The sequence below is a fragment of the Delphinus delphis genome, chromosome 1 (genome assembly GCF_949987515.2).
Source record: "Delphinus delphis chromosome 1, mDelDel1.2, whole genome shotgun sequence".
Taxonomy (NCBI): domain Eukaryota; kingdom Metazoa; phylum Chordata; class Mammalia; order Artiodactyla; family Delphinidae; genus Delphinus; species Delphinus delphis.
Window position 1 is genome coordinate 35,301,627 of NC_082683.1, and position 27,376 is coordinate 35,329,002.

A 27,376-nucleotide genomic window follows, 5' to 3' on the forward strand; every position below is an offset into this window, starting at 1 on the left:
TCAGAGTTTAGGGCCAGGCTGCTCTTGGAACAGAAGATGTGGCTGGGTGGAGCAGCTGCTCCCCTGTGGTGCATCTTGTCCATCACCCGCTGAGGACAGGACTCAGCCTCCGGATCCCCCCGCCCATCCTCTCAGCCTGTGCTGGCTCGTCAGTGCCCCCACTGCTGGGTCTTGGTCTTGGTTCCAGATTTGGGGGTTTCTGTGTGCAGTAGGCTCAGGGTCTGTGTTAGGTCCCTTGACCAGTCCTGGCTCTCAGTGCAGGGGAGCCTCCTCCCCCAGCAGGGATCCCACCCAGGTGCCACTCCCTGCTCCCGCCTGTGGCACCAGCCAGGACTCCCGCTACCCCCAGCTGAGCTGACCTTGATATAGCCCCCCCTCCCTCTGGCCAGGGCCCTGAGCCCCACCTGCTTGAATGAACATTTTCTGTGACAGCGTCCATCCATCCCATAAACATGACCTGTTGAGTGCCCATCGGGGCTGTTCTCGCAGGAGATGGGTATTTGGCACAGGCCCTGGGCCCTCACACTCCCTGATGCTGGTGGGGAGGGTTGCCCAGGACCACAGAGCAGGCCAGTCCATTTTCCCTTAGTATCAGGGCCCAGCCTGGGCACCCCTCTCCCCACCTCCAGCTCCTAGCCCCTTGGATGTTCACGCCCCTCCTGCTGCCCCAGGTCTGGGTGGTGGAAGAGGGGTGTCGGGTGGTGAAGGGGCTGTAGCTCAGACGCAGTGGCCGTCCCCCTGGGGCCTGAGCCGTGAGAGCGTGGCCTGGAACTCTTCTAGTGGCTCCGGTGGGGTCAGGCAGTTCTGTGTGTGTCCTGTGTGGGCGTGACTGTCAGCTGGCCTGGGCTCTGGGAGGGGTAGGTCTGTGCAGGCAGTGGTTTTTGTCAGGCTGTGTCCTGTGGGGTTGTGAACTGTCCATTGGACCATCCTGTGTGGGTGTGATTGTCCGTCGGCTTGTTCCAGGGAGTGGGCGTTGCTGGTCCCTCGGGATGTTCCCTGTCACAGACGGTTTGCCCGGTGTGCTCTCACCAGCAGAGTTCTCAGGCGTTTACTGCCAGGGCTGGAGGTGGCCATGTCGGCCAGTTTCACCCCCTTCTCCCACCCCACCTTCACCTCGGCCTCCCTGGCCTGGACCTGCCAGGACTGGCCCCAGCCCTTTCCTCCACCCTCTGTGAGCGTCCTTTTCAGCGGCACCCCCACTCCCGGCTCCTGTCTGTCCATCTGTGGCCAAAGCAGCCCTTCAGGGCGCTGTTCCGAGCGCGAGCTGCATCCTCCATTAGCCTCCTGAATTATGCAGGAGCCGTGGTGGGTCGAAGCACTTTAGCAGGACCAGGCTGAGGAGAGGAGCCGGAATGGGTGGGGCTGGTGGGGGGGAGGGGGTGTGCTGGGAGCAAAGGCTGCTGGGCACCGGGCCCCCAGGACCACCCCTTCTTTCCTGTGGATTCTGGTGGGTGGCAGAGCCTCAGGTCTTGCGGAGGGCATTGCACGCTCAGAGGTCCCAGGCCAGCCGGTCTACAGGCTGTCCCACCCACACCTGGCTCCAGTGCTCTGATGGGGATGCTCATTGGCAAACAGGCTCCAGTACCAGCCAGAGGATGGCAGACACTCAGTGGAGATGGGGGATGGGGTGGAGCCCCCGGGCGAGCCAGCAGGCCCAACTGGACTGCGCGTGGGGCGGGATTGTGCTCCAGAGCACGACCCTCCGTTCCAGCCAGGAGGCCTCCAGGCTTGTCAGGGAGAGCTTCCCGAAGGCAGCACTAGTGCCGGGGTGTGGCCCTGATGTCTGCAACGTCTGGTCAACACAAGCCTCAGATGCTGTCGAGACCCCCTCCTCGGGTCGCAGGCTTGACCGTTGTCTTTGTGTCCCCACAGGTGCCTTGCAGATTGAGAGCAGCGAGGAGTCGGACCAAGGCAAGTACGAGTGTGTGGCGACCAACTCCGCAGGCACACGCTACTCGGCCCCCGCCAACCTGTATGTGCGAGGTAAGGACTCAGGCGGTGCCCAGCCCTGATTCTACGGAGCTGAGCTGCCCTCGCCGGGCTTGCTGCCCCGAGCCTTGGTGTGGACTTAGTGGGCTGCCGTGGGCCCAGTCTCTCCTCCTTTCCGCCTCTTTCTGCAGCAGCCGTAGCAGCAGCAGCTCCACTGGGCAAGCTTCTAACATCTGCCCCGACTTTGCCTTCCTCCCGCAGGCCCTTTGGGAAACAGACACTCTTGGGAGCATTTGTATCTCTTGTAGGTCCTGCCTCATGGGACCAGAGCCCCGTGGGAGTCTAGAGCCTTCCGAGCAGACATGCGTGTGTGTGTGTGTGTGTGTGTGAGAGAGAGAGAGAGAGAGCGAGAGCAGGCACACGTGTGTGTGTGAACGTGTACACACCTGCCTGGTCTTCCTTGAGTGTGTCCTGCCCAGCCCAGCAGGGTGGGCTCCGGGCCAGGTGCACCTGCCTTCTGACCAGGTTTGCCTGGGGCCTTCCTGGAGGAGGAGCCAGCTGTGCTTTGTCATCAGCCAGGACCCTGTGTAGGGGGTCAGGCCACGGCAGCTTTGAGCCCCTACAGGTGAGCACCTGGTGTGTTTTAGGTGTTCCTTGCTGGGACTTCGTGGATCCCACACTTGCACAAGTCCGGGTACCCAGCAGACAGGGTCTGGGGACTGTTTTGGCCTGTCCAGTCTGTTATGCTCACAGCCCCAGGGGAACCAAAGCTGGCCACCTACCCCTTCCTGAGAACACTGGGTTTTGTGTGCATGGTGTCCAGGAGGGGCCCTAGGCACCCCTCCTACCCCTGCCATCCCCCGGCCACTTAACCCTCCCGCACAGATGGGCATCATTAAAAGTGAAACCGTCTCCACTCCGGGGATTTGTAAAGGAAAGTGGATGCAGTTTCCTCGCAGCGATGATTTCATCATGCTAAGTGCATACTGCAGCTTCGCAAAGGGTGTCGTCTGCCTGTCCGCCCAGGGCCAAGCGTGGGGCAGGGCAATGGCAGTGGCCTGTCCCACTCTTCGGGGCCACATGGTCAGATAGGGCAGAGAGAATTAAGCCATCAACCCATGTGCTTATTGAGGGGCTGTGATGTGTCAGGGCACAAGATCCCGAGAGGCCACAGGTGAAGGGCAAATTGTGCTTCAGAGACTGGTTGATGCCTCATCGGAATTAGGGGCATGGGACGGGAGGTCCCCACTGGTCCCCTTCTCAGCTGTTCTGCTCTTCGAGGCTCCCCTGAGCTGACCCAGGGCCTGTCTTAAGGAGCAGCATCAGGGCATGGAGGCCAGGAGCGTGCAAGCCACCCAAATGGCCAAGCTGAGTGTTGTAGAGTGCACAGCCTTCCCCCACCCTGCTTCAGGCAGAGCTTCTGACCAGCGCACAGGGGCCTGACGCGTCCCCTCTGAGAGGAGCAGCTGGATCAACCCTCCTCAAAGACCTGCCTCCTCGCACCCGGACCACTCCCCCTGCTGTGTGGGCCTGACCAAGCACTTCTTCCAAAAGACCATAACCTCGAGAATGTGGAGGTTCCGGGCCTCGGCAACAAAGTCCTTCACTGCGTGTGGCTGCACCAGGGAGAGGAGAGGCGCGGCAGAGCCGCTGTGTATGCCAAGCGAGCTTGGGTGCGGTCATAGGGGCACGTTTCCTGGGGCAGAGCTGCAGAGGCCGTCCTGAGGCAGGAGAAGGCCCAGACCCAAGGTGGATGGCCTGGGCATCGTCGTCTTGGCTGGGCAGAGTTCTCCAAAGTCACCATCACACCAGCCTTAGCCCTGAGGCAGGACAGTGGGTCTCTTTGGATGAGCTGAGCTCGGCTGCTGCTGTAGCTTTTAGGCACCGACCAGGAGGCTCTTACCTGCAGCCCCTCTTACCCTTCTCCGTGGGGACCCCACTGTCTACCCGTGGTGAGCTCAGGCAGGACTCTGGCCCATCCCCCCTTCCACCAGGTCTTCCTGAACTGCCTTCCTGGGCCCATTTCCACAGGCCTTTTGGGCAGGGAATGTAGGGGTTTCTTTAGTTCTAGCCCCACTTGCTAGGGATTCTGAAATAGGGTGTCCCAACCCCACTTGCCTTGTCTCTCCCTCTCTCTGACACATGCACACACACACATTCCTGTGGGCCCTGGTGTCTAAGGGCCTGTTCTAAGTCTGTCCCTAGGACCTGCCTCATAACCAGGCCCCAGCTGAATCTGTGCCTGCCCTGCTTTGCAGAGAGCAGTTTGCCCTGTAGCCCCAGGACAGGCCTTACTCTGGACTTGTAGACACCTAGAAAGCCCTGCTCCTAGGACCCTGGCCTCTGGGGTCCACCCCCTCCTCATCACGACCCTGGTAAAGCCCCTGCTTTCTGCCCCCAGCAGTGCTGAGGGCCCATCAACCCCAGCTCCCCTGGCACAGCCTCTGCGGTGCTGGCCACGAATTCTGTACCCTGAACCCTGCTTGTGGGTGGTCCATGCATGGAGAAGCCCCCAGTGCTGGCCTGCCCACCGGCCTGTGCCCCACTGCTTCCCAGCCAAGCGGCAGCCACGGGGAGGCCCCCACTGGGCTCCAGCCATCAGGAACCTCAGCATCCGGTTCAGTGTGGATTCCAGCTCCATTGCCATTTGGGGCCCAGCAACCCTTAGCTGGGTGGGGCTGTCCTGGGCATTGTGGGATGTTTACTGACCCACTAGGTGCCCGTAGCACCCCCTTGTCACAATTCAGTGTCTCCAGAGCTTGCCCAGTGTCGCTTGGGGGAATCCTCCTCCCCCCGTTAAGAAACACTGCTCTGGATGGACAGCCTCGCGCTGGCTGTCGTCTCCATCTGTCTCTGACTGTCGTGCCCACGGGGCCTGAGGCCGTGTCTCCTCCTCGGATTTGTCTTCAGTGTCCACCTCACGTCCCCCTGTCCCCCAGACTTGGGGTTCCCATTGTCTCTCTGAGAACTGCAGTTGCTGCATTTCATGGGACCGTGCATGTAATGCTCTTGGCCCAGGGCCGGGCACACAGTCCGGAGCTGCTCCCGCTGTGGGGATAGCAGTGTTGGGCCTTCATCACCCAGTTTTGTCTGACTTTGCTCACAGTTGCCCGCAGCTCCACCCACAGTCTAGCAGGCCCAGGCCTGCTGGGTGGACCAACCTCTCTCCGTCCGACTCCCTCCCCCAGTGACTCACTCTCTCCTTCCATCCACAGCGTCTCTCTCCTCCAGCTCTTAGGACACACAGCTGCCAGGCACCCGGGAGGAGCCACGCCTCCCACAGAGCCTGGCCTACCTGCCCCCACCCTTCCCCCTTCTCTGCAGGGACCTGGCCGCTGGGCCACAGCTGTCTCTAAGCAGGGCGATGGCTCCACGGCCTTTCTCCCTACAGGCTCCCAGACCAGCTGTTCATGCTCTGGTGCCACACAGCGTGGGGCTGCCTCAAGGTGGCGGGGTTCTAGTGGCCCATGCGCCTTGGTGGGTTTGTGGGCTGGGTGGGCCCTGACCCCAGAACCCAGCTCACTGGGTCTGTCCGAGCCTTGAGGTGCGCGTGAGGCATGGGGGCCTGCCTGTGCCCCACTCCCGCCCCTCCCTGTTCCACCCTTGGCACCCAGTGCCTGCCAGCGGGACGCAGCCCTGTCCGCCGTGTCCTCCATGAGTCCTGAGTCTTTTGTGAGCGGCGTGGTCCGCGCGCACCTGCGGGCACATGCGTGTGCGTGGGGCACGAGAGTCTTGTCTCGTTTCCGTGCTGTGTGGGCAGATGAAGGTTGGCCTGTTTTTACTCTCTGTGTTTCTCCTTGTCTTTTTTTATTTCCTCCTCATCCTCATCGCACTCTACCATCAACCCAAACTCTCATCTCTCAGATCAGCGAGAAGGTTGGTCCTTTTCACTTCTTATCCATCTACAGTTCGCCCATCGACGGGATGCTCCCGTCCGTAGGGAACGGCGGGCTCGGTCAGCTCCTCAGGCCCCAGTCAGGCCTGCCCGCCCATTGGGCTCTGCGCTCCACTGTTTGGGCGGCAGGCGGGCAGGACCAGTGGTGGGTGGGCAGGCCCCCCTGCCCCGCATGTTTCTGCTGCTTGGGTCCCTGACACCCCATGTGTCTGCATGTCCCCTTAGCTGGGCTCCCCTGCTGGGGAGGTCAGGTGGGCATGGTGCATGGCACGAGACTGGTCCCTGCCTTTGTGCCCAGGCCAGGCCAGCTCTCTGCTCCAGGTGGAGCTCAGGAGTGGTTGTGGGAGCAGTAAGAGCTGTAGGGCTTTACGCATACCTGTGGGGCCTTCCACAGTCCCCCTCACCTAAAATCCACGTTTGTCCAAGCTCAGTCGAAACCGCTGGGAAGATGAAGGGCAAAGGCTAATGGAGAATGAGCTCACCCCTCGAGATCCTGCAGCACAGGGCGAAAGTCCTACAGAGTCTGCGCCGTCCTTGAGCCCCTCTACCAGGCTGGATGGGCAAAAGCCCTGCTCTGCCTACTGAGTTTAGGGTCTGAGGCGCTGGGTGGGGGGCGCCATCGTGGCTCACTGAGGAAGTCCCCCAGGGACTTGTCTTTTCCGTCTCCGATCAGATCCAAATGAGGGTCTTCCCACCTGCCCCGGGCCCTTCTCTCTGCCCAAGCCCCCCAGACAGCTGGCACTTCCTCAGTCCCATGCTGGGTGCTGGGCATTCAGAGCAGGAGCTCACACCTGATTGAACGGTCAACTTCCATTTAGGGAGGCCCACGTGGGGGCCTGCAAGAGGCCCTGGCCCAGCCGCAGTTTGGGGAGCGCTTCTTAGAGACTCCAGCAGCCCATTCCAGAGCAGTCTCACACCCCCAGGGCCAGGCCCCTACCTCCTCCAGTCCTGGGACCAGCAATAAGGGCGAGCGGTCCTGTGTCACATGGTCTGAGTGGTCAGAGGAGGTCCTCCTGTCTCCTGGGCTTTGGGCTAAGCCCCAGGGAGCAGACCCGGGCCACCTGGTCCCCTGTTGCATTCTCTCTGCGGCTTGAGTTTCCTCCGCGAGGGAGAGGGAGCCAGTCGGGAGGAGGGCTGTGGCCTCGGCTCAGATATCAGCCCCGAGCATCCATCCATATGCACTCCTGAGCTCTGGGGCATTTCAGTTACACCATTTCGCTGACCGGGCAGATCTGCCGGGTCGGTTCAGAGAACAGTCATCAGCAGAGAGAGCCCAGCCTGCAGCCGCCTACCCCTGCACCCCTTCCCCCACCCTCCTAGTCCCTTGTCCCTTCTTCTCTCCGTCTGTGGTCCCACCAAAAATAAGCATGTACACAAATCTTTAATGGCAAGGCACAAATGAGTTTCTAAATATTCCAGGGGGATTTGCCCGGCTGGTAATTTGTTTGGCGCTGATAATTCCGTCTTAACATTTTTCCAGCTTTACTTAAAACTGTGTGCCGGCATTTAATTACTGCTCTGCGGCAGCCACAGGGTTATTTATTAAAGAGTTATTTTATCTTGATACAGTGGATCCTGCCCCTTATCCCCTCCTGAACGCTGTGTTATTTTCATCAGAGAGATTTCCGTGAGTAAATGCAGATTGCGGGGCTGCCTGCCCCCGCGGCTAGGCTGTCACCCCACTGAATGCTGATGCCTCCAGGTGCCACTCCGCCCTGTCGTAGCGGGTTGTCAGCTCCAATTATTAGACTTAAAAGTTACAGCTGGAATATCATCCAGCAATGGCAAGGCCCTGTTTGGGAAATTGTCTATAAAATGTCAGCTCTGAGGATGCACAGGGAACGGTGATAGACCGGCATTGTTGGAGCTCAAGATTAGACCCTAAGTGCATTTTTCCCCGGCTCTGGTTTTTCCTTCCCTGCTGTTGCTTCTGTCAATAGACTGAGTCCCTGGCGAGTCCTGCCCCTTTGGGAGGCCTTGTGTCTGTGACAGCGGGAGGAGTGGCGGTGGGACTGTTGCAGGGAGACGCCAGCCACCCCTGGCTCTTGGGATGGGGGTGGCCATCCAGGCAGGTCCCAGGTGCGGGCCCCCATGGTCACTCGGGGTCCCAGGAGGTAGTCTCTCGCCTCTGTTGCCCCCACCCTCCCTCTGTGGACCTACCCTGACCTCCCTCACGCTGTGGGGAAGATGAGTCTGAGCTGTGGGAAACCGCGTCCAGGCTCCTCGTGTGTGGCTGTGTATCCCTGTGAAAGCATGAAGGGTGGCACCCTGCCAGGGTGTGCCTTCCAGGAGTCCCTGGGCTTGAGGCCCTTGCGTGGTGCTAGGGATGGCCCCAAGGGTCACACCTGACCTCTCACTCACCTTAGCCCCTGGGCTTCTCCCTTCCACCTGCATCTAGCAGGGGGAAAATTAAAATAAAAACAGGGCTTCCCTGGTAGCGCAGTGGTTGAGAGTCTGCCTGCCGATGCAGGGGACACGGGTTCGTGCCCCGGTCCAGGAAGATCCCACATGCCGCCGAGTGGGTGGGCCCTTGAGCCATGGCCGCTGAGCCTGCGCGTCCGGAGCCTGTGCTCCATCCGCAACGGGAGAGGCCACGACAGTGAGAGGCCCGCGTACCACAATAAATAAATTAATAAATAAATAATAAATTAATAAAATAAAAACTCTTCTCGATGTTAGTTCCCAAAGGGCCTCCGTTTCCTGGCAGTAGCACAGAAAACCCTGTTCTCCGGGACTATTTGAGTTAAAGCCCAGTCAGTTTCCTGCACTGCTTAGCTTGGGACCCAAGGTTTATTGGCCAAGGACCTACTTCCTTCTCCTGGGGCTCTTTGTTCTTATGTCCAGGGACCTGATCAGGTCCCAAGATTCTGCCACTGACCACAGTCAGGCTTGCAGCTGTGACCTGACACAGGCTCAAGGCCCATCCTCATGTCAGCTGGAAAGTGTCTTCTCCTGGCAGCCTCGGCTGACCCAGAAGCTTCTTCGTGGAGCCTCCTAGGTCTCTCTTTTCAGCCCTGTGAGCTGGGTCTCAAAGGGGCGCGAGCTTTTTCATCCCACAGACCTACTCTAGTACGTGTATAAACTCGGGCACGTCCCCGAAGTGTCTGTCTTCAGTCAGTTCCCCCGTCTGTAACTGGGAGGTGCTAGCATCCACAGTGTGGAAACCTGCAGCACATAGGAGGTACTCAACAGTGGTTTCCTTCCCCCAAACCCATTTGGATGCCTATGAACAAGGAGGAGGCGGGGCAGCCACTGGCTGAGAGGAGAGTCTTCACTTAGTCAGTTAGGACTGCTGTGCCTTTCTGCTCGAGCCAGGGCTGTGCCTTCACCGGCAGGCCTGTCTCTCCCCCGTGGCCTGCCCCCAGGCTCAGTGTCAGAGCCCAGGGAGTGCCTGCACCATGTACGTGCCTCCCAGCCTCACCCTTGTGCCATTTGCGGGGAGTGCTCAAAGGAGGCTCTTTGTCGTGGCTTCTTCCTGCCAACCATGTACCCGGGATCCACCTGTTCCCTGCTGCACAGCACTGCGGCACAGGTAGAGACCTGTGACGCGCTGTTGTCGTTCAGTGTAGACTCCCAGCTTTAGGCCAGCTGACAGAAGCCCACTACTATCAGCTTAATGGCAACAAGGAAACTGGTCTTACAAAACTAAAAGCGTCGAAGCAGATTTGGTGTCAGGCAGGCCTGGATGCAGATATTTGAACGGTTTGGTTGGGCGTTCGTCTAGTAGTTTTCACAGCAGTCCGAAGGCTCTTTCTTGTTAGCCAGATCTGGGTCATGTACCCCAAGAACCGAGAGTGGGGGCTGAGATGGTTCTCCTAAGATGAGGATGCTGATGCTAGGGGGAGGCAGAACGCTAGACACCCGCGGGACACGCTGAGAGCCCAGGGAGCCTGGGGCACAGAGGGAAGTAGACCCAGCGCCTGGTGGTGGTCATGCCCGGCCCGCTGGGGCACTGGCAGTGCTTCGGTTCTGTCTGGAGGCCTCGGGGTCGAGGCAGGGGCTGAGGAAGGTGTAGTCCGGGCTGAGGAGTCCTTTAAAACGCCACGCGGGAGATTTTAACATGGGGGTGATACGAGCAGATTTGGATTTGTGCCAGCTGTTTGTGGCGGGCCAGTTATGGGATCGGGGGCCCAGAGGGCACCAGCGAGGCAGGAGGAGCAGAGGAGAACCTGGTACAGCAGTCCAGGGAAGGATGGTGGCTCGGACTTCGGAGGTGGCGGTCACCTGTGGACTTGCGGAGAAATTAGCGTTTGAAAGATACGTTAGGTGGTGCATTAGCAGGACCTGGTGATCTGCTGGACGTCTGGTCTGTGGGCTGCCACTTTGACCCCTGTGTAGCGAGGTCATAGGTCGGACCAGGTGGTGTCTGCAGTTACTTCGAGCTCTGATTCTGTGCTTTGGGGCCGTGCGAGCAGCAGTCTGGCACTTGTGGTAGAGGTGCTCTCGATGTAGCACCGTGGGTCCTCCGCATGCCTGGGCTCCCCAGCAAGGGCCCTCAGAGACCCACACTCGGAGTGGTCCCCTCTGGCCTCTTAGGCTCGCTGCCTGCCTTCTCCAGCCCCGTGTGTAGGGCTGCCCAGGAAGGACACACCCCAACCTCTGCCCACCAGCTGCATGCCCCGCCCGCATGCCAAGCATGCCTGCCCACGGCTAGGTCTTGCCTGCCTTCCCTCCCTCTGCATGTTCCGAAAGTCTGTGCCGAGCTCGCGACTTTGGCAGGGGGGTGGGGGGTCCAGGCTGCACCTTGAACTGAGAGGCTCAGAACAGCTTCCGACCCGGGGAGCCCAAGGCCGGAGGTCGTGGCCAGGCACAGCCACCCTCCCCCTTGAGATCCTCGTTCATTGGTGCTGAAGGCCGTCTGCTTGGCACCCTCATCATGTTACTGCCATCGTCATGCCCATCCTGCCCGCGGACCACGTCCCTGGCCCGCCCTGAACCCAAACCCCTGCCCAGTCCCTCCTGGAGGCCGCCCCTACTCCTGGGTTCTCAGGCTGTGCCTTCAGCACAGCTGAGGTCCTGGCAGGTGGTCATGCCACTGCCCTCATCTCTTCCTCTGGGACCGTGGTCTGGAGGTGGAGGCAGTGGCTCGAGAGAGGGTGGCCGTGTCCCTTCCAGGCTGACCCTCTGCCCTGCCCCAGCCATGCTCTGAGGACCCTCCACCCTGGGATGCCTGGATCTCTTTCACTAGTGCCCCAGCTAGCCCCTCTGGAGACCCCTGGGGGGTCAGGAGCAGGTAGGGGCGGGCACTGGAAGGCGACCTGGGATGTGGCCCTGACAAGGCCTTGCAGGGAGTCCCTGTGTGACCCTGGGCCTCAGTTTCCTAGGCTGTATAATGGGAGCTTGGTTGTGGAATCTCTCATGTTCCAGACAGTCCCTGAGAGCGGGGTGGGAGGTGGTCAGCCGGGACCCAGGGACTTTGCCCCTCCTGTCTCTGAGGTGGGCTTGGCTCTGATGAGAGGGGCTTCCTGGATGAGGGGCCCCTGGCCTTGCATCCCCCCACGTGTCCTGCCCGGGCTGTGAGTGCCTCTCTCCCTCCTCCCGCAGTGCGCCGCGTGGCTCCTCGTTTCTCCATCCCTCCCAGCAGCCAGGAGGTGATGCCGGGCGGCAGCGTGAACCTGACATGCGTCGCCGTGGGTGCACCCATGCCCTATGTGAAGTGGATGATGGGGGCCGAGGAGCTCACCAAGGAGGACGAGATGCCAGTCGGCCGCAACGTGCTGGAGCTCAGCAACGTGGTGCGCTCCGCCAACTACACCTGCGTGGCCATCTCCTCGCTGGGCATGATTGAGGCCACGGCCCAGGTCACCGTGAAAGGTGAGTGCCGCTGGCGTGCCTGCCATGGCCCGTGGCCTTCCCTGTAGCAGGGGACGTGGCAGGCGAGTGTGGCTGCCGAGGCACAGGCAGGGCTGAGGGTCGTTGCTCTCCTGGTGCCCGGCCTCGGGGTCCTCCTGGCCCTTAGTTGGTGGAGGGAGGGGCTCCTGTCAGAAATGTCTGAATCCTTATAGCTAACAGGTGTTGGGTCCCTGGGGGCAGGCGCTGTGCTGGTTAGTAAGCAAAGGTTATTTTGTTCAGGTGGTGTCACGCTTGGAGATAGGTGCTCTCATTGTCTCGATTTTATTTTTTAAGTTAGGAAACTGAGGTGCAGGGTCACACGGAGGTAAATGATGGAGCAGGGACTTGAACCCTGGGCGTCTGATTCCACCGCACACCACTCTAACCACTACATAGCACCAGGCCCTCGGCTCTACCAGCCTCCTGGCAAGAAGGATGGGAAACAGTAGAAGGAGGGTGGGTTCTCCCCACCCGGAGCCCTGGGACAGGTGCATGTAGTGCAGACTCCTTGGGGTGTCCTGCTTCCACTCTCCCTTCCAACACACCCCCATTCTGCAGCTGGAATCATCTTTTTCAAAACGTAAAAAAAGCAGGATCATGTTACCCCCTTTAAAGAAAGGGAGAAACACCTTCCAGTGGCTTCCGGCTGCTTTTAGGATAAAGACCAGGATCCTCACTGCCATGAACCAAGCAGGCTGACAGTCCTCAGTTTCGCCGTGCCCGCACCCCTCCCTTGCCTTCGCTGGCTCCATCTCGCTCTCCAGGTCTCAGTTCTGTGAAGCTTTCCCCGATCACCCCATCCAGGAACACCCCTGGATTTTTCTCCATCTCAGCACCCTGCTTTCTGCCGTCTTTACCCATACCAGAACCATGATTATCAACTCACTGATCGTCTCTCTCTTACGCTGGAGTGTAAACCCCACGAGAGCAGGGACGTGACCGTGTGACGGTGTGTCCTCAGCCCTAGCACAGTGCCTGGCACAGAGTCGGCGCTCAGTATTATTTGTTGAGTGATTGGCTGTGGACCTGGGACCTCACCTTCAGTGTGAGCCAAGCCACGCGGTCTGTGGGGCCAGTAGCCCGTCACTCGTTCTCAAATCCAGGGCCATTCCCTAAGGAAGTCCCTCTCCCAGCCCCTGTTACACATTCTCGCCAGTGGAGGAGCCCAGACATGCTGCAGAGGCAGAGATCTCTGCTCCCCAGCCTGTGCGCCTCCTATCTGCATGGGGCGCGGGCAGGCCCCCTCTGGGTCTGTTTGTTAGATGAGTTACCAGGGCTGATGTGAGGATCCAGGGAGTCCTAGAAGTGACTTGGGTAGACAGTGAATGACCCAAGGCCACCAGCCCCCGCTAAGTGAACTCAGAGGTCACCAAGGGCCTTCCAGGCCATTCTTCAGGGTGGGCTGTGGGGCTCAACCACACTCCGGTTGGATGAATCCCAAGGGCAGGGTTGGCTCCTAGAGTCATGACCTCGGGAAGCCCTGAGCTTTCCACTTTGTCCCCAGCTCTGCCGAAGCCTCCGATTGACCTTGTGGTGACAGAGACAACTGCCACCAGTGTCACCCTGACCTGGGACTCTGGGAACTCAGAGCCCGTGTCCTACTACGGCATCCAGTACCGTCCAGCGGGTGCAGAGGGCCCCTTCCAGGAGGTGGACGGCGTGGCCACCACCCGCTACAGCATCGGCGGCCTCAGCCCCTTCTCGGAGTACGCCTTCCGCGTGCTGGCGGTGAACAGCATCGGGCGCGGGCCCCCCAGCGAGGCCGTGCGGGCGCGCACGGGGGAGCAGGCGCCCTCTAGCCCCCCGCGCCGCGTGCAGGCGCGAATGCTGAGCGCCAGCACCATGCTGGTGCAGTGGGAGCCACCTGAGGAGCCCAACGGCCTGGTGCGGGGCTACCGCGTCTACTACACCCCCGACTCCCGCCGCCCCCTGAGCGCCTGGCACAAACACAACACGGACGCCGGGCTCCTCACCACCGTGGGCAGCCTGCTGCCCGGCATCACCTACAGCCTGCGCGTGCTGGCCTTCACCGCCGTGGGTGACGGCCCCCCCAGCCCCACCATCCAGGTCAAGACACAGCAGGGAGGTAGGCACTGGCCGGCCAGGCAGACCTGGGGTGAGCGGGGCTGGGCGGCGCCTCCTCCCTCAGCCGTGAGCTTGGGGCCCGTGTCCGCCCACACGGCCACTGGGGAAGGCGGGGCGGGCGTGGGCGTGAGACCCTGACTTCCCCTACCTCCTTCCCCTGGGTGCCCCTGCCCTCGGGGTGACTGGCGAGGCTGACGGCCCCGGGCACGGGGTGTTGCAGTGCCCGCCCAGCCCGCGGACTTCCAGGCCGACGCGGACTCCGACACCAGGATCCAGCTCTCGTGGCTGCTGCCTCCGCAGGAGCGGATCATCAAGTACGAGCTGGTGTACTGGGCGGCGGAGGACGCGGGCCAGCAGGTGAGCGCTCAGCGGGGCCAGGGGCGGCAGGGCTCCGCCTGGCCCTTGGCGATCTGTGGTGGGCTCTCCCAGGCAGGCTCTTCTCGATTTCTGTGGTTGTGTGGGCACAGCCCCTTGAGGCTCTGGGGCCCACGTGGCCCGTGTGGTTCTGTAGTCTTTGTCACGCCTGTGCCAGGGACAAAGGCCCTAGGTCTGTCCTGGGTCTCGTAGGCTCTGTGGCTCACGTAGAGCCCTAAGGTTCCCTGGGGCCACGTGTCCCTGGTGTTCCCATGGCCACGTGGTCGGTGAGGTGCCCTTGCGCGGTCCAGGTGGCCACGTGGCAGGGAGCCGGCCCTGCAGCCACGGTGGGTCCCCAGGGATCAGTTTCAGCCCCTGTTGGGGGTGACCTCTGAGTGACCTTTCAGTTCAGGGCAGTCGGTGAGTGCTCCTTGCTCTTCCAGCACAAGGTGACCTTCGACCCCACGTCCTCCTACACCGTAGAGGACCTGAAGCCCGACACCCTGTACCGCTTCCAGCTGGCTGCCCGCTCCGAGATGGGGGTGGGCGTCTTCACGCCCACCATTGAGGCTCGCACAGCACAATCCAGTGAGTGTCTCCCGGGGCCACTGTCTGCTACGGCTGGGCGGGACGCGGACACACACACACCCCTCCCCTTCGACCAGGTGGGTGGTCAGATCTGCTGGGCCCTGGGCTCAGTCTGGACCCCAAGTGAGGGGCAGGTAAGTGCCCTGTAGTCTGCATCCAGGCGGCTGCTGCCCTCGCTGCTCCCTGCCCGACTCCTGCCCTCCCTCAGCCCCACCCCCGCCCAGGTAAGTTCTATGTCTCTGATTCGTCTCCTCCTCCCACCCGGTCTGTGCTGGTCACACTAGCCCCCTGGGCCACCCTCAGTGGAGGGACCGCTGTGCTCACTGTGTCCCAGACCAGCTTTGGTGGGCGTCTTCCCTCCCCATGTCCCCACATCTCATCTCCCTGTTACCCATATTCCTACCTCTTGCCCCGCCTCCGTGAGAATCTGTGTGAGCCGCGCAATCGCACTGAGCCAGCTGCACACGGGACAGATGAGGCCGTGTGACCCGCGCTGGGACTGTGTGGCCGCCCGTGTGCTGGACCGTCCGTGAGGCCGTGTGAGCCCACTTTGTGGCGTGGTGTGTTACCGTGTTCCTGCGTGAGTGAGACTGATGCCGTGAGTGTGTGCACGTTCGAGCAGCTTAGCTGCAGCACCTGAACGTGTATGTCACCGTGATCGGGTCTGTGTGGCTGTTCTGAGGACTGGAATCCAGCGAGTGTGTCTCGGGGTCTGGGATCTCTGCAGCTGTCCCATGACAGACCGTGAGCCCACAGGCTATCTGGTCACGCGGCCACAGTGGGCCGCTGTCTGTGAGGCTGTCTGTGATAACGGGGCCATGTGTGTGTGGCTGGGATCATGGCATTGAGACAGTGAGCACATGTGATGACATGTGATGGTCTTCTGAGGCTGTCCACGTCACGTGGGACTGTGTGAATGTGCCATGTGTGACCCGACGTTCATAGATTCATTCCAGAAGCACCTGCCATGCTCCTGCTGGGGCCCATGCACGCTGCAGGGCCAGCAGCGCAACCCTGACACAGCCTCTGCCCGAGGGGGTCCTTGTCTAGTGGGGAAGACAGATATTAAACCCACAGTTATCCAAATGTGCTTTTAATTATATTTGTGTAAAGTGCTGCAGAGGAGACAGCGGAGAGATGATGTGACAGGAACCTCATCTGATTTGAAGGGTCGAGGAGGGCTTCCTTGGGTGACACAGAAGCCCCATGAGGGGGTCAGCAGGTGCAAAAGACCAAGAAGCAGGAAGGCACTTGGCTGTAGTCAGGGACGAGCAACTGGCCAATGTGGCTGGAGCAGCCGCCAGACCACAGCATTCAGGGCCTCGGGGACAGAGGACAGGCAGGAGGGCCGTCTGCCTACCGCGTGCAAATGCACGGGCCAGCCCGACAGGACACCGGAGACCAGTGAAGAGGTTGTGCATCGGTCTAGGCAGGAGACGACGGCTCGGGTGAGGTGATGGGGTGGATCTGAAAGCTCTCTGGGATGCCGCTGGCCAGACTTGGGGAGGGGTTAGGTGTGGGGGACTGAGAGAGAGGGACACGTGGGGTGAAGCCTTGTACGTGGCGTGGAGACTTGGGAGGAGAGCGGTCCCGCTCCCTAGGACGGGAAACGGGACAGAAGCAGGTGCGAGGGGCCCCCAAGCTCAGGATGCTGTGTACCATCCAGGTGCTGATGCTTGGCAGGCTGCTGGGGTCCTGGCCCGGGGCTGGAGGTGGACTGTGGGAAGGAGGACCAGAGATGGGAGGAAATCCAGGAGAGGGGAGTCTTGGAGGTCGGAAGAAGAGGGTTTCAAGAAGGAGACCAGATGCTGCTGCTGAGTGATCAGGGCCAGAGGGACGCAGGCGTGTCCTCTGGGTCTAGTAATGTGGAGGGGTGGACCTGGCGTGAGGGGCCGAAGCTGACTGGAGTTCCACGAGGCGTGTATGAGGGGTGAGGAAGTAGAGAGAGAGCTTAGCTGGGGGGAGGGAACCCTGTAGCTGGTGCAGTCGGCAGGGGGAAGCTCTGGGGCTGAGGATGGGATGTGTCTTTTAAGATGGGGAAATCTTGAGCGTATTTAAATGCTGTTGGGAATGTGTCAACGAGGAGAAGTAAAAAAATATGGAAAAGAGAAAGACAGTTGGAGGCTCGGGGGTGGGGAAGAGGACAGAGCACGGGCGATGGGAGAGATTGGCCTTGGACGGGAGGGCACCCCTCTCCCTTCCCAGGGGAGGGAAGACGAGACTCAGAGCCGAGGCAGGCTGGTGGGTTTGGTAGCAAGAGACGGAGGAGTTGGGGAGGCTAAGGTTTTCTCTGCAAAGTAGGAGATGGGGTCACTTGCTGAGAGGAAGGGAGGCGACAGGAGCTGGAGGTTTGAGGAGCGTGGAGGAGGTGGAAGGTACTTTGTATTAAGTGGCAGAGGGAGCCGGACAGAGAGCAGAGACCGACCGGCAGCATGGACGGCCCGGGGGAGGCCATGGGGTGCTCACAGAGTGCCAACCTGCCTTGGTGGCTTTTTCTACCCATCCCCATGCCACCTTGGAGGAGACGGGGGGTGGGTTCATTCAGAGCTTGGGACGGGCTGGGCAGGAGCTCAGAGAGGGGAATTTGGGGTGTTGGTAGGAGTGGTGAGGTTCTAAGCTGAGTATCGAGGGCAGTAAGGAGGTAGGTCAATGGATGAGGTCCCCGGGGGTGAAGAGCAGGTGCAGTGCTGGGGGCCCTGAGCAGCTGAGCTGGGCCAAGAGGTGAGGGCCTGCGAGGGGGTATTGGAGGCCACAGTATTAGAGAGAGTGGCAGCATCTGGGGCAGGACCACAGCAGCGCAGGGGAGGAGAAAGCTCTGAAGATGAGGGGCTTGGGAGCCAGTGGGTCGAGGGGCAGCTGGAGTCACCTGAGCAGGAGGTGGTGGCAGAACTCCAGATGAGAAAGCCCAGGTGACGGCAGCAGAGTCCTCAGTGGGAATAGGAGCCGGAAACATCACTGGGAACGAGGAGGGCACAGACCCACCTCCTGACACGCAAGGAGCCTGATGAGTGAGAGCCCCTCCGATGGGCACTTTCCCTCCAAACTGCCTGGGGGCCTCCAGTCTCTGCGGTTTCTGGTGGCTCAGCCGCAGACACCCTGTCGAGGCAGCCTCGCACCAGAAGAGCCATCAGGTCACTTGTCCTGGGAAGAGCGAGAGCTGTGAGCACAGCAGCTGGGGAAGGTCTCCGTGTGTGGTTGTGGGTGTGACCAGGAGTGAGGGTGGCGTGGCCCCGTGCTTGTGTGTGTCTGATGCCCTGTGCGTTGTGTGTGAGACAGTGTATGTGTGTGAGGTGCTGTGTTAGAGCTGTGTGTGCGTGTGTGTGTGTGTGTGTGTGTGTGTGTGAGAGAGAGAGAGAGAGAAGAGCCTATGGTCCAGAGGGAGCCGGGCTGTCTGGCGGCAGTGGCGGTAGCCTGCCTGGAGGGGCCCTGGGATAGCCATGACGCACCCGGGGAGTAGCCTGCCTGGGTGAGTTTCCCGTCCTCTGTGACTGGTCGCCATGTCTCTGACCCCCACCCTCCATCTGCCTGCTTCCCCCCATTTGTCTTCCCCAGCCCCCTCCGCCCCTCCCCAGAAGGTGACGTGCGTGAGCGTGGGCTCCACCACGGTCCGGGTAAGTTGGGTCCCACCGCCAGCCGACAGCCGCAACGGCGTTATCACCCAGTACTCGGTGGCCTACGAGGCGGTGGACGGCGAGGACCGCGAGCGGCACGTGGTGGACGGCATCGGCCGCGAGCACTCCAGCTGGGACCTGGTGGGCCTGGAGAAGTGGACGGAGTACCGGGTGTGGGTGCGGGCGCACACGGACGTGGGCCCCGGCCCCGAGAGCAGCCCGGTGCTGGTGCGCACCGACGAGGACGGTAGGCAGCGCCGAGGGCAGGCGGGGGCGGGGCCCGCCATGCCACTGGATCCCCGCGCCGGGCTCCCAGGGCCTTGGCCTCCCGCAAGCCCAGAGGGACTTGCTGTCTTCCCAGTGCAGGCTTAATGGCCCCAAGTGGGGAGATGTAGCTTGTGGGACAGCCTGTGCCCAAATCCCAGCTGCGGGGCTTCCTCAAGGCAGCTGGAGCCTTCAAAGGCTAAGGCCGAAGAGGCAGCCGCCGCAAGATTTGAAAGGAGGAGGACTGGGGAGGCTAGTAGAATCACTCAGGAGAGTCACCGAGGCTCTGCCTCTCTAGACGTTGGCGTGATGTGGGGCCCAGGAGATAGGCCAGGTTGTGCTGACTTGGGGTGGTCGAAGGCCTGGTGCCCCGCCTCCACCTGTTCCCCACCTCTGCCCTCCCCACCAAGTGAGGCAGCCCTGGGCCAGAGGGGTCGCAGGGTCCCGGGCTCTTCCCCATGCCAGGCAGAGGGAGCCCTCCACCTTCCTCTCCAGGGCAGACAGTCTAAGGAAACCGCACCAGGGCCTTTCCTGGGGCAGTGGGGTGTGAAGGCAAGGCCCTGGAGCATGCTGTGCCCGGATGCATACCACGCACCTAACTTCCTTCTCCACCTGGTCCCCAGTGCCCAGCGGGCCACCACGGAAGGTGGAGGTGGAGCCGCTGAACTCCACTGCCGTGCACGTCTCCTGGAAGCTGCCCGTCCCCAGCAAGCAGCACGGTCAGATCCGCGGCTACCAGGTCACCTACGTGCGGCTAGAGAATGGCGAGCCCCGCGGCCCACCCATCATCCAGGACGTCATGCTGGCCGAGGCCCAGGTGTGACACTGGGAGGTGGGCGGGTGGGCGAGACCAGCATATTCCACTCGCTCTTCGGAACCCAGGTTTGCTCCCCTCCCCTTCCTGCTCTCAGAGGGACTGTGACACCAAGACATCCTTCGTATCGGGCTAGGGAAGCGCTGAGACCAGGAGGTTAGGGCCAGGTGCCCGGAGCACTCCCTCCTCTCGTCTTAGGTCTGCCTGAGCTGTGCCAGTCCGGGCTCGGCCAGCGCCACCTGCCCTGGTGCCAGTCCCAGCCTGGCAGCCACCGCTGTGGCGCAGCCACCAGCACTAGCAGTGAGAGCACTGTCTGCACAGACCCAGGCCTCGGCCCCTCGAGCCCGCCTTTGTGGTTTTCGGAGGGTGCCTTCGCTGTCGGGCTGGGCTGTCGAGATGTACTTTCCTCCTCGGCAGCCCTCCTCCCCCACCCGGGTGGTCATCTCCCCTGACTTGGCCCGCGGCATTGCAGAGTTCTGTGAATGGCCAGGCTGGGGTGTTGCTCTGTGCCTGGTACGCAGTGGGGTGGCACAGCCCCTGATGTTTGCTCTCAAGGGCTGGGCCTGCGCCCAGTGGCACACCTCACTCTGTGCCCTTTGTCCTCAGAGGAGGATGATTTTGCCCGTGAGCTTGGGGTGAAGTCCCTGGGCTATTCTCAGCACTGGTTGGCTACCCAGATGGAAAACCTGGGGTACTGGGAGGCTAGGCGAGGGGGCCTGAATTTCCCAGTAAGGGGTGGCTGAGCTCAGATAAGAAGCCTGGTCTCAGGATTCCTGGGAAAGGGCTGTAATTGCTACCACGAGTTACCACCCAAAATATTCTGCTGAAGATTCACAATGCCTGGTGTGTCTGTGCTCAGGGGCTTTCCATCCAGAATCGGGCCGTGGCGGGGTAGAGCCCGATTCCCCCGCCTGTCCCAGATAGGTGCAAGCACGTATCCTGTGTTCTACGTGCTGCGCTTAGAGGTGAACTTACCCACAGGCAGACGAGGGCCTTTGTCTCTCCGGCTGGACTCAGCCCAATGCCCAGAGGGCGCCCTCTTCCTCCTCTGGCCTGCCTGGTGCTGAGGGAACGGGGTGGAGGAAGTGGGCTTTTGGACCCTCCTGCATTCCTGGGGCAGGCTGAGGGCTCTTCCTGGAGTCTCAGCGGACACACCCACCCAGAAACATCCTGGGAATGAGCTCCCTCTGGCCCCTCCTGCCCCAGGGGGCCAGCAGCACAGCTGCAGCCAGTGGGGTTCCAAAGAAGCCACTTCACTTCGGGTGCCCCCTTCTGGTCCTAAGTGGTTTGGCGGGAGCTGGGCCATAGGATGAGGGACACTGTCCTCTTGGCCACAGACAACCTGTGACAGGAGGTAAACACGAGCCCGGGCTCTAGGGAAGCCGAGTGAAGGCGGAGGGCCTGCGCTTGCAGCTCCGCCGGGAGTGGATTGTTCTGCTCCAAGCTAGGAGAAGAGCAGATGGGGCCCGGTCCCCAGCCTGGCCACAGGGCCCAGCTGTCCCCCGAGCACCTGGTCAAGGACACCACGGCCTGTCCTTCCCCACAGCACCATCTGCTCAGTCCAGGCCCTGTCAGTTCTGAAAGAACCGTGGGGGGCGTGCCTCCACCGCTGTGTGGCCAGACCTGTCTCCTGTCATGTGTGTCTCCATCTGAAGCCTGTCTGTTTCTCCAGGTCTCTGACTCCACCTCCCGTCTCCTTTTTTATTTTAATACAACTTTATTGGAGTTTAGTTGCTTCACAACGCTGTGTTAGTTTCTGTTGTACAACAAAGGAACCAGCCATGTGCGTACAGATATCCCCATATCCCCTCCCTCTTGACCCTCCCTCCCACCCTCCCTATGCCACCCCTCTAGGTGGACGCAAAGCACCGAGCTGATCTCCCTGTGCTATGCGGCTGCTTCCCACTAGCTATCTGTTTTACATTTGGTAGTGTATATATGTTGATGCTACTCTCACTTCGCCCCAGGTCCCCCTTCCCCCCAACCCCGTGTCCTCAAGTCCATTATTTATGTCTGCGTCTTTATTCCTGCCCTGCCACTAGGTTCATCAGTACCTTTCTTTTTTTTTTTTTAGATTCCATATATATGCATTAGCACACGGTATTTGTCTTTCTCTTTCTGGCTTACTTCACTCTGTATGACAGACTCTGGGTCCATCCACCTCACTACAGATAACTCAGTTTCGTTTCTTTATATGGCTGAGTAATACTCCATTGTGTGTCTGTGCCACATCTTCTTTACCCATTCACTTTGTCCCTCTCCCATGGTCTGCTTTCCTTCCTCTCTCTGTTTCTGTCTCTCCCTCTCCCTGAGTGTTTTTGTCTGTCTCGTTCTCTTCTCTTTCCTGTCCTCTAATCCCTTCCATCCTCTCTCCCTCTGTTTTGCTTCAGCCTCTGTCTTCCCATTCTTCTCTCTCACTCTCCTCCTCGTGAGCACCTCCGTTCCCAGGCCTGGCTTGGACATGGCAGGATACCCCAGGCAAGGAACCTAGAGCAGCGCCGGGCCCAGCCACACCCTAGAAAGTGGCCGTGGCCAGGAGGGACAGCTGATGGCCTCCTCCCGTACTTGTCCCACACTGCTCGCAAGGACTTTACAAGAGAGCTTCCCAGAACAGAGGCACTGGGGCCATTGGACAGAGACCAGACCAGCACTGCGAGGGTCGCTGGGCCGGAGGACCCCATGGCACGTCTATCCTGGGGATGGCATGGACCATCTCCCTGTGCTGTGCTGGACAGCTGCCAGCCGCCAGCCCTCCAGTGCCACAGAACCTCCCTCCCTCTACCTGTCCAGCTAGTAAACCTACATGCACCATGGCCTGAAGAAGGATGTACCAAGAATAAGCAGCAGTGCCAGCCCAGAAATATGCCTTCCTACCTTGATTTTCAGGCATTCCAGGGGTCTGAGGGCTTCCCCTTTGCCTGTGGGGCAGGGTCCAGGCTCTGAGCTTGGCACTCACGGCCCTTATCATCTTGCTGGCCATCCGGCCTGGGCCTCTTCCAGCCACAGTATAGCTCCTGCTGTTCCTAGGGCAACCCTCCTTGCCTAGGGCCACTGGCTAATCTGTCTTCCCAACTGGGATACTTTTGAGAGTGAGAGGAGACATTGTGAATAATCATACCAGGTTGGCAAGCCTAGGCCAGGACTGGCCCCGGCAAAACAGATGTACTGCCCTCGGCGTCTTCTCTCCCCTCTGCCTGAGCTGTGGAGCCCACCCCTCAAGTCTGGCAGCCTTTCCCTCGAAGTACCTCCAGGTGGCGCCCTACGACCCCTCAGTGTCAGGGAGCCCTCTCGCTCTGGCCATCCGCTCTCCAGGTCTCACCTCCTCAGCCCTGGTGCCCACAGTTGGGCCCACACACATTTGGGCTCGTGGGGCAGGGGCTGGGATCCTTGGATGGGGAGTGGTCCTGGGTTGCCACCCCCCAGGGCACTCCAGAGGCCCGTGCCCGCCATCTGCCCTCCCTGGCCAGGCCCCATCAGAGCCAGAGTCCTTCACACCCTGTCTCCCTTTCTCTCCCTCTCCCGCGGTCAGTGGCGGCCAGAGGAGTCCGAGGACTATGTAAGTAAGAGGTGTGCGAGCGCGGGCAAGACCTGGGTCAGGCTGGGCTCGTGGGACACTCCCCCTCCCCCGCCTTTCCTCCCAGCCTGAGCCGCCAAGATCCGCAGGGCACCAGCCACGTCCAGAGAAAACTGGTGCTTAGGCAGGAGCCCCGAGCTGAGCAGTGATTGGCATTTCCTCTAATCCTTACTTCTCACCTGTCGAGCGGCAATTTCAGGCCTGTGTTCAAGATCGACCAGGGCCTGGCCCCTGCTCTAGCCAGATGGAGATGGAGTTAAATCCGATCCTGATCGTTAGGCCTTATTGATCCCCGGAGTGAAAAATCACCTGCTCCAGGCGCAGGCTGGGAAGGGAGGCTGGGGGCTGGGTTCCAGCATCGGTGTCTTCCAGAGCCCCAGCCCTGGGAGACCCTCCAGCCAGGGCAGGAGGGGACCTGCGAGAGGTTGGTGGCAGCTGCAGCGGCCCCACCCGAGGCTCAGAGCTGGAGGGACACCAGGGTTGGTGGTGACAGCTCTGTTCCCACTGCGCGGTGCTCCCCTCCCTTTTCCCCACTTTTCCCTCTGTGTGGTGTGGCTTGGCCTCCCGTGGTGTTTCTCGGCATGTCCAGAAATGATGCCTTGGCTGGAGATGGGCGTGTGGGCAAGGCCTGCCAAGGCAGGGGGACGCTGCCCTGGCTGACTTCTCAGGCATCGCTGGGGACAGTGTGCTCCCCAGGGTGGGGTTTCTCTGTCCTCCTCGTCTCCCCTCCCTGGCTCAGGAAGCACTGCAGGGCGTAAGGTGCTCACAGAACCAGTGCCTAGAGGAGAGCAGGAGGGGTCCCGACTTGGTCCTGCAGGGTGGCACCCTGGCCCACCCCTCCACCTCGCTCTGTGGTGTGCGTGCACATGCGTTAGTATCTACAGGTGGCCCTCCACCTGCTGGTGCAGGAGGAGCCGCAGGCTGCATGCATGTGTGTGCCGAGAGCCACGCAAGGTGCTCTGTGCATGCGCGGCTGTGTGCTCTGTGTGGCACACGCGCCCAGACCTCACGAGGTGTCATTCATGGTACAATGGAGCGAAGGAACAGTGCGGCACTTTGTTCTTGTGTGAAAGGAAGAATGAGCAGACTGTCTGCCTTAGGCTTGGTGCTCCCGGCATGGGCTGGGTCCTCCTGGGCACACATCCACCTGCCTGTCCTGCCTTCTGCAGAGTCCAGCAGCTCACAGCCCCCTCTCCGGGGACCTCTGGCCCTGTGTGCCCTGGGGGGGCCCCGCCGGCTAACGTCCTGAGGTGGCTGGCCTGCTCTGGTCCCTCCTTGCTCTCCCGTGATGGGAATGGGCCCTTCCTCCTGCCTTAGGAAACCACCATCAGCGGCCTGACCCCAGAGACCACCTACTCCATTACCGTCGCCGCCTACACCACCAAGGGGGACGGTGCTCGCAGCAAGCCCAAAGTTGTCACGACCACGGGAGCAGGTGAGCGAGGGGTCGGGGATGGAGCGGAGGCGGGGCCAAAGGGGGGGGCAGGGCCAGAGCCCAGTGCGTGGTTGTTCAGTCCCAGGCCGGCCCACCATGATGGTCAGCACCACGGCCATGAACACCGCACTGCTCCAGTGGCACCCACCCAAGGAGCTGCCTGGGGAGCTGCTGGGCTACCGGCTGCAGTACCACCGGGCCGACGAGGCGCGGCCCAACACCATCGATTTTGGCAAGGACGACCAGCACTTTACGGTCACTGGCCTGCACAGAGGGGCCACCTACATCTTCCGGCTTGCTGCCAAGAACCGGGCCGGCCCGGGCGAGGAGTTCGAGAAGGAGATCACGACCCCCGAGGATGCTCCCAGCGGTTTCCCCCAAAACCTGCGCGTGGTAGGGCTGACCACATCTACCACGGAACTGACCTGGGACCCCCCGGTGCTGGCGGAGAGGAACGGGCGCATCACCAACTATACCGTGGTGTACCGTGACATCAACAGCCAGCAGGAGCTGCGCAACATCACTGCCGACACCCACCTGACGCTCTCCGGCCTCAAGCCAGACACCACGTATGACGTCAAGGTCCGTGCACGCACCAGCAAAGGCGCCGGCCCGCTCAGCCCCAGCATCCAGTCCCGGACCATGCCCGTGGAGCAAGGTGCGTGCTGTGGGCACGTGGCTGCGCCTGGGGACCTCTGCTCTCCTTGACCCACTGACCTCTGGCAACTGTGATCCACCAACCTCTGGTGTGTGACACTCCAATCTCTCATGTCCATGACCACTAACCTCTAGTGAAGGGGTGCCACGTTCTCGGTGTGTGACCCCTGACCTCTGCTGTCCTTGACCTACTGACCTCTGCTGTGTGACTCTCCAGTCTCTCGTGACCTTGACCCACTGATATCTTTTGACTGCATCACCACTCTTGGGTATGCGACACTAATCTCTTGGGGCCACGACCCCCTGACCTCTAGTGAACACAGCCCACTGTGCTCTGGTGTGCGGCCACATGCTTCTGACTGAGTCCCTCTGATCTGTGGTCACTCTGACCTGGTGTCTGTAAGCTCCAGCTTCACCCAAGCACTTCTGGAGATCCTGACCACGGGTCCTGTGGCATCTGCCCCGCTCGGTACTCGCTGCGAGGAAGAGCCGGGGCTGGGAGCTGAACTGTGTGCAGTTGAAGCTGGCGGGAGTGGGGGGTGCCTGGTCCTCTGCAGCCTTTCCTAACCCCCTGGGCCCCCGCGCGGCGTCTCTTCCTGGCCGGGAAACCTTGAGGCCCATTCACCCCAGCTACACAGCCAGAGCTGACTCCCTCCTTATATCCCAACAGTGTTTGCCAAGAACTTCCGTGTGGAGGCTGCAATGAAGACATCTGTGCTGCTCAGCTGGGAGGTCCCTGACTCCTACAAGTCAGCTGTACCCTTCAAGGTGGGTGAAGTCAGCTGCACCCTTCAAGGTGGGTGAAGTCAGCTGCACCTGGCACACACACACTGCTGCGGTCCCTCATTGCAGTCCCAGCCTCTGCGTGTGTGTTTGTCATGCCGGATCCCGGTTGGGCGTGGGCGTGTGCTCTGCCCCGCAGGCCCACGATGGGAAGCCTCACTCAAACGTGCTGCCTGCCCCCGTGCCGCGCAGATTCTGTACAACGGGCAGAGTGTGGAGGTGGATGGGCACTCTATGCGGAAGCTGATCGCAGACCTGCAGCCGAACACAGAGTACTCGTTCGTGCTGATGAACCGTGGCAGCAGTGCGGGGGGCCTGCAGCACCTCGTGTCCATTCGCACAGCCCCCGACCTCCTGCCGCACAAGCCGCTGCCTGCCTCTGCCTACATAGCGGATGGCCGCTTCACTCTCTCCATGCCCCACGTGCAGGACCCCTCGCTCGTCAGGTGTGCAGACGAGGCCTCAGGGGAGGAGGGCAGGGCCGGCCACGCGAGCGCAGGCGATGACGGTCCTGATTCCCCGCCTCTGCCCGCCCAGGTGGTTCTACATCATGGTGGTGCCCATTGACCGTGTAGGAGGGAGCATGCTGGCACCGCGATGGAGCACGCCCGAGGAGCTGGAGCTGGACGAGGTGCCTGGGGACCAGGAAGGGTAGCACTGATGACAGTCCCATTGAGGTGGTTGGCTGTGGCCCCAGGGACCACCCCCCCCCAAACTGGAGTCACTCTCTGATTGGCAGCCTGCCCTCATCTCTAGGGAGACAGATGCTGAGCTGGTCCCTGGGCGCTTTCAGAGAACTCCTGGAGGGCTTCCAGAGACTTCCCCCAAAGGGGTTTGAGGAGGATCCCCTGGGGTGGGAAGTGGCAGAGACATCTCTCAGATCTAGAGAATCCTGGGCCCTGTAAGCTTCGGAGTCCGCAGGGTCTGGAGGCCGCAGAGGGGCTAGAGTGGAGCCCCAGCATGTTTGGAATCCGCCATGCTCTTCTCGCAGTGGTGTGCAGCCAGCCCTCTCAGGTTAGGCTGGGGCAGGTTACCCAGAGGGCCCCTTCTTATCGGGTTGGCTAGGAGGAGGGGCATTGCCTTGTCTGGCATTCAGCATGATTCTACGAGGACTCTGAGTCAGGCCAGGCTTGAGCCCCTTACGTGGAAGGTGAGCCTAACCTCATCCCAGGGGGCGTACGTCCCAGGCCCCGGGCCCGGGAGCATGTGCTCCAAGGCCCCTGCGTGACTCCTGTCCTCTGCTCTGTCAGCTTCTGGAGGCCATCGAGCAGGGCGGTGGGGAGCTGCGGCAGCGGCGGCAGGCAGAGCGGCTGAAGCCATACGTGGCCGCTCAGGTGGACGTGCTCCCTGAGACTTTCACCCTGGGGGACAAGAAGAGCTACCGGGGCTTCTACAACCGGCCGCTGTCTCCAGACCTGAGCTACCAGTGCTTTGTGCTTGCCTCCCTGAAGGAACCCGTGGACCAGGTCTGCCTAAGGCCCAGGGCCTGACCACACACCCCCCAGGCCAGTCTCAAACACCCCAGAGGCCCCATACCTGCACTGGGGTCTCAAGG

General features: G+C 61.1%; 1 protein-coding gene across 5 annotated transcripts in view; it reads left to right on the top strand.

Annotated features, from left to right (window-relative positions):
• The window catches only part of PTPRF (protein tyrosine phosphatase receptor type F), a 183,784-nt gene that overhangs the window by 140,670 nt on the left and 15,738 nt on the right, over positions 1–27,376 (top strand). For 3 of the 5 annotated variants that reach the window (XM_060021003.1, XM_060020995.1, XM_060021022.1), the window contains exons 7-20: positions 1,873–1,983; positions 11,369–11,638; positions 13,161–13,742; positions 13,962–14,098; positions 14,539–14,683; positions 18,236–18,541; positions 19,182–19,375; positions 22,902–22,928; positions 24,264–24,381; positions 24,461–25,039; positions 25,709–25,806; positions 26,014–26,267; positions 26,359–26,452; positions 27,072–27,287. In XM_060021003.1, the coding sequence (XP_059876986.1) occupies positions 1,873–1,983; positions 11,369–11,638; positions 13,161–13,742; positions 13,962–14,098; positions 14,539–14,683; positions 18,236–18,541; positions 19,182–19,375; positions 22,902–22,928; positions 24,264–24,381; positions 24,461–25,039; positions 25,709–25,806; positions 26,014–26,267; positions 26,359–26,452; positions 27,072–27,287 (3,131 nt within the window). The remainder of the gene's footprint in view (positions 1–1,872; positions 1,984–11,368; positions 11,639–13,160; positions 13,743–13,961; positions 14,099–14,538; positions 14,684–18,235; positions 18,542–19,181; positions 19,376–22,901; positions 22,929–24,263; positions 24,382–24,460; positions 25,040–25,708; positions 25,807–26,013; positions 26,268–26,358; positions 26,453–27,071; positions 27,288–27,376) is intronic. The other 2 variants (XM_060021013.1, XM_060021029.1) reach the window with 1 other exon arrangement.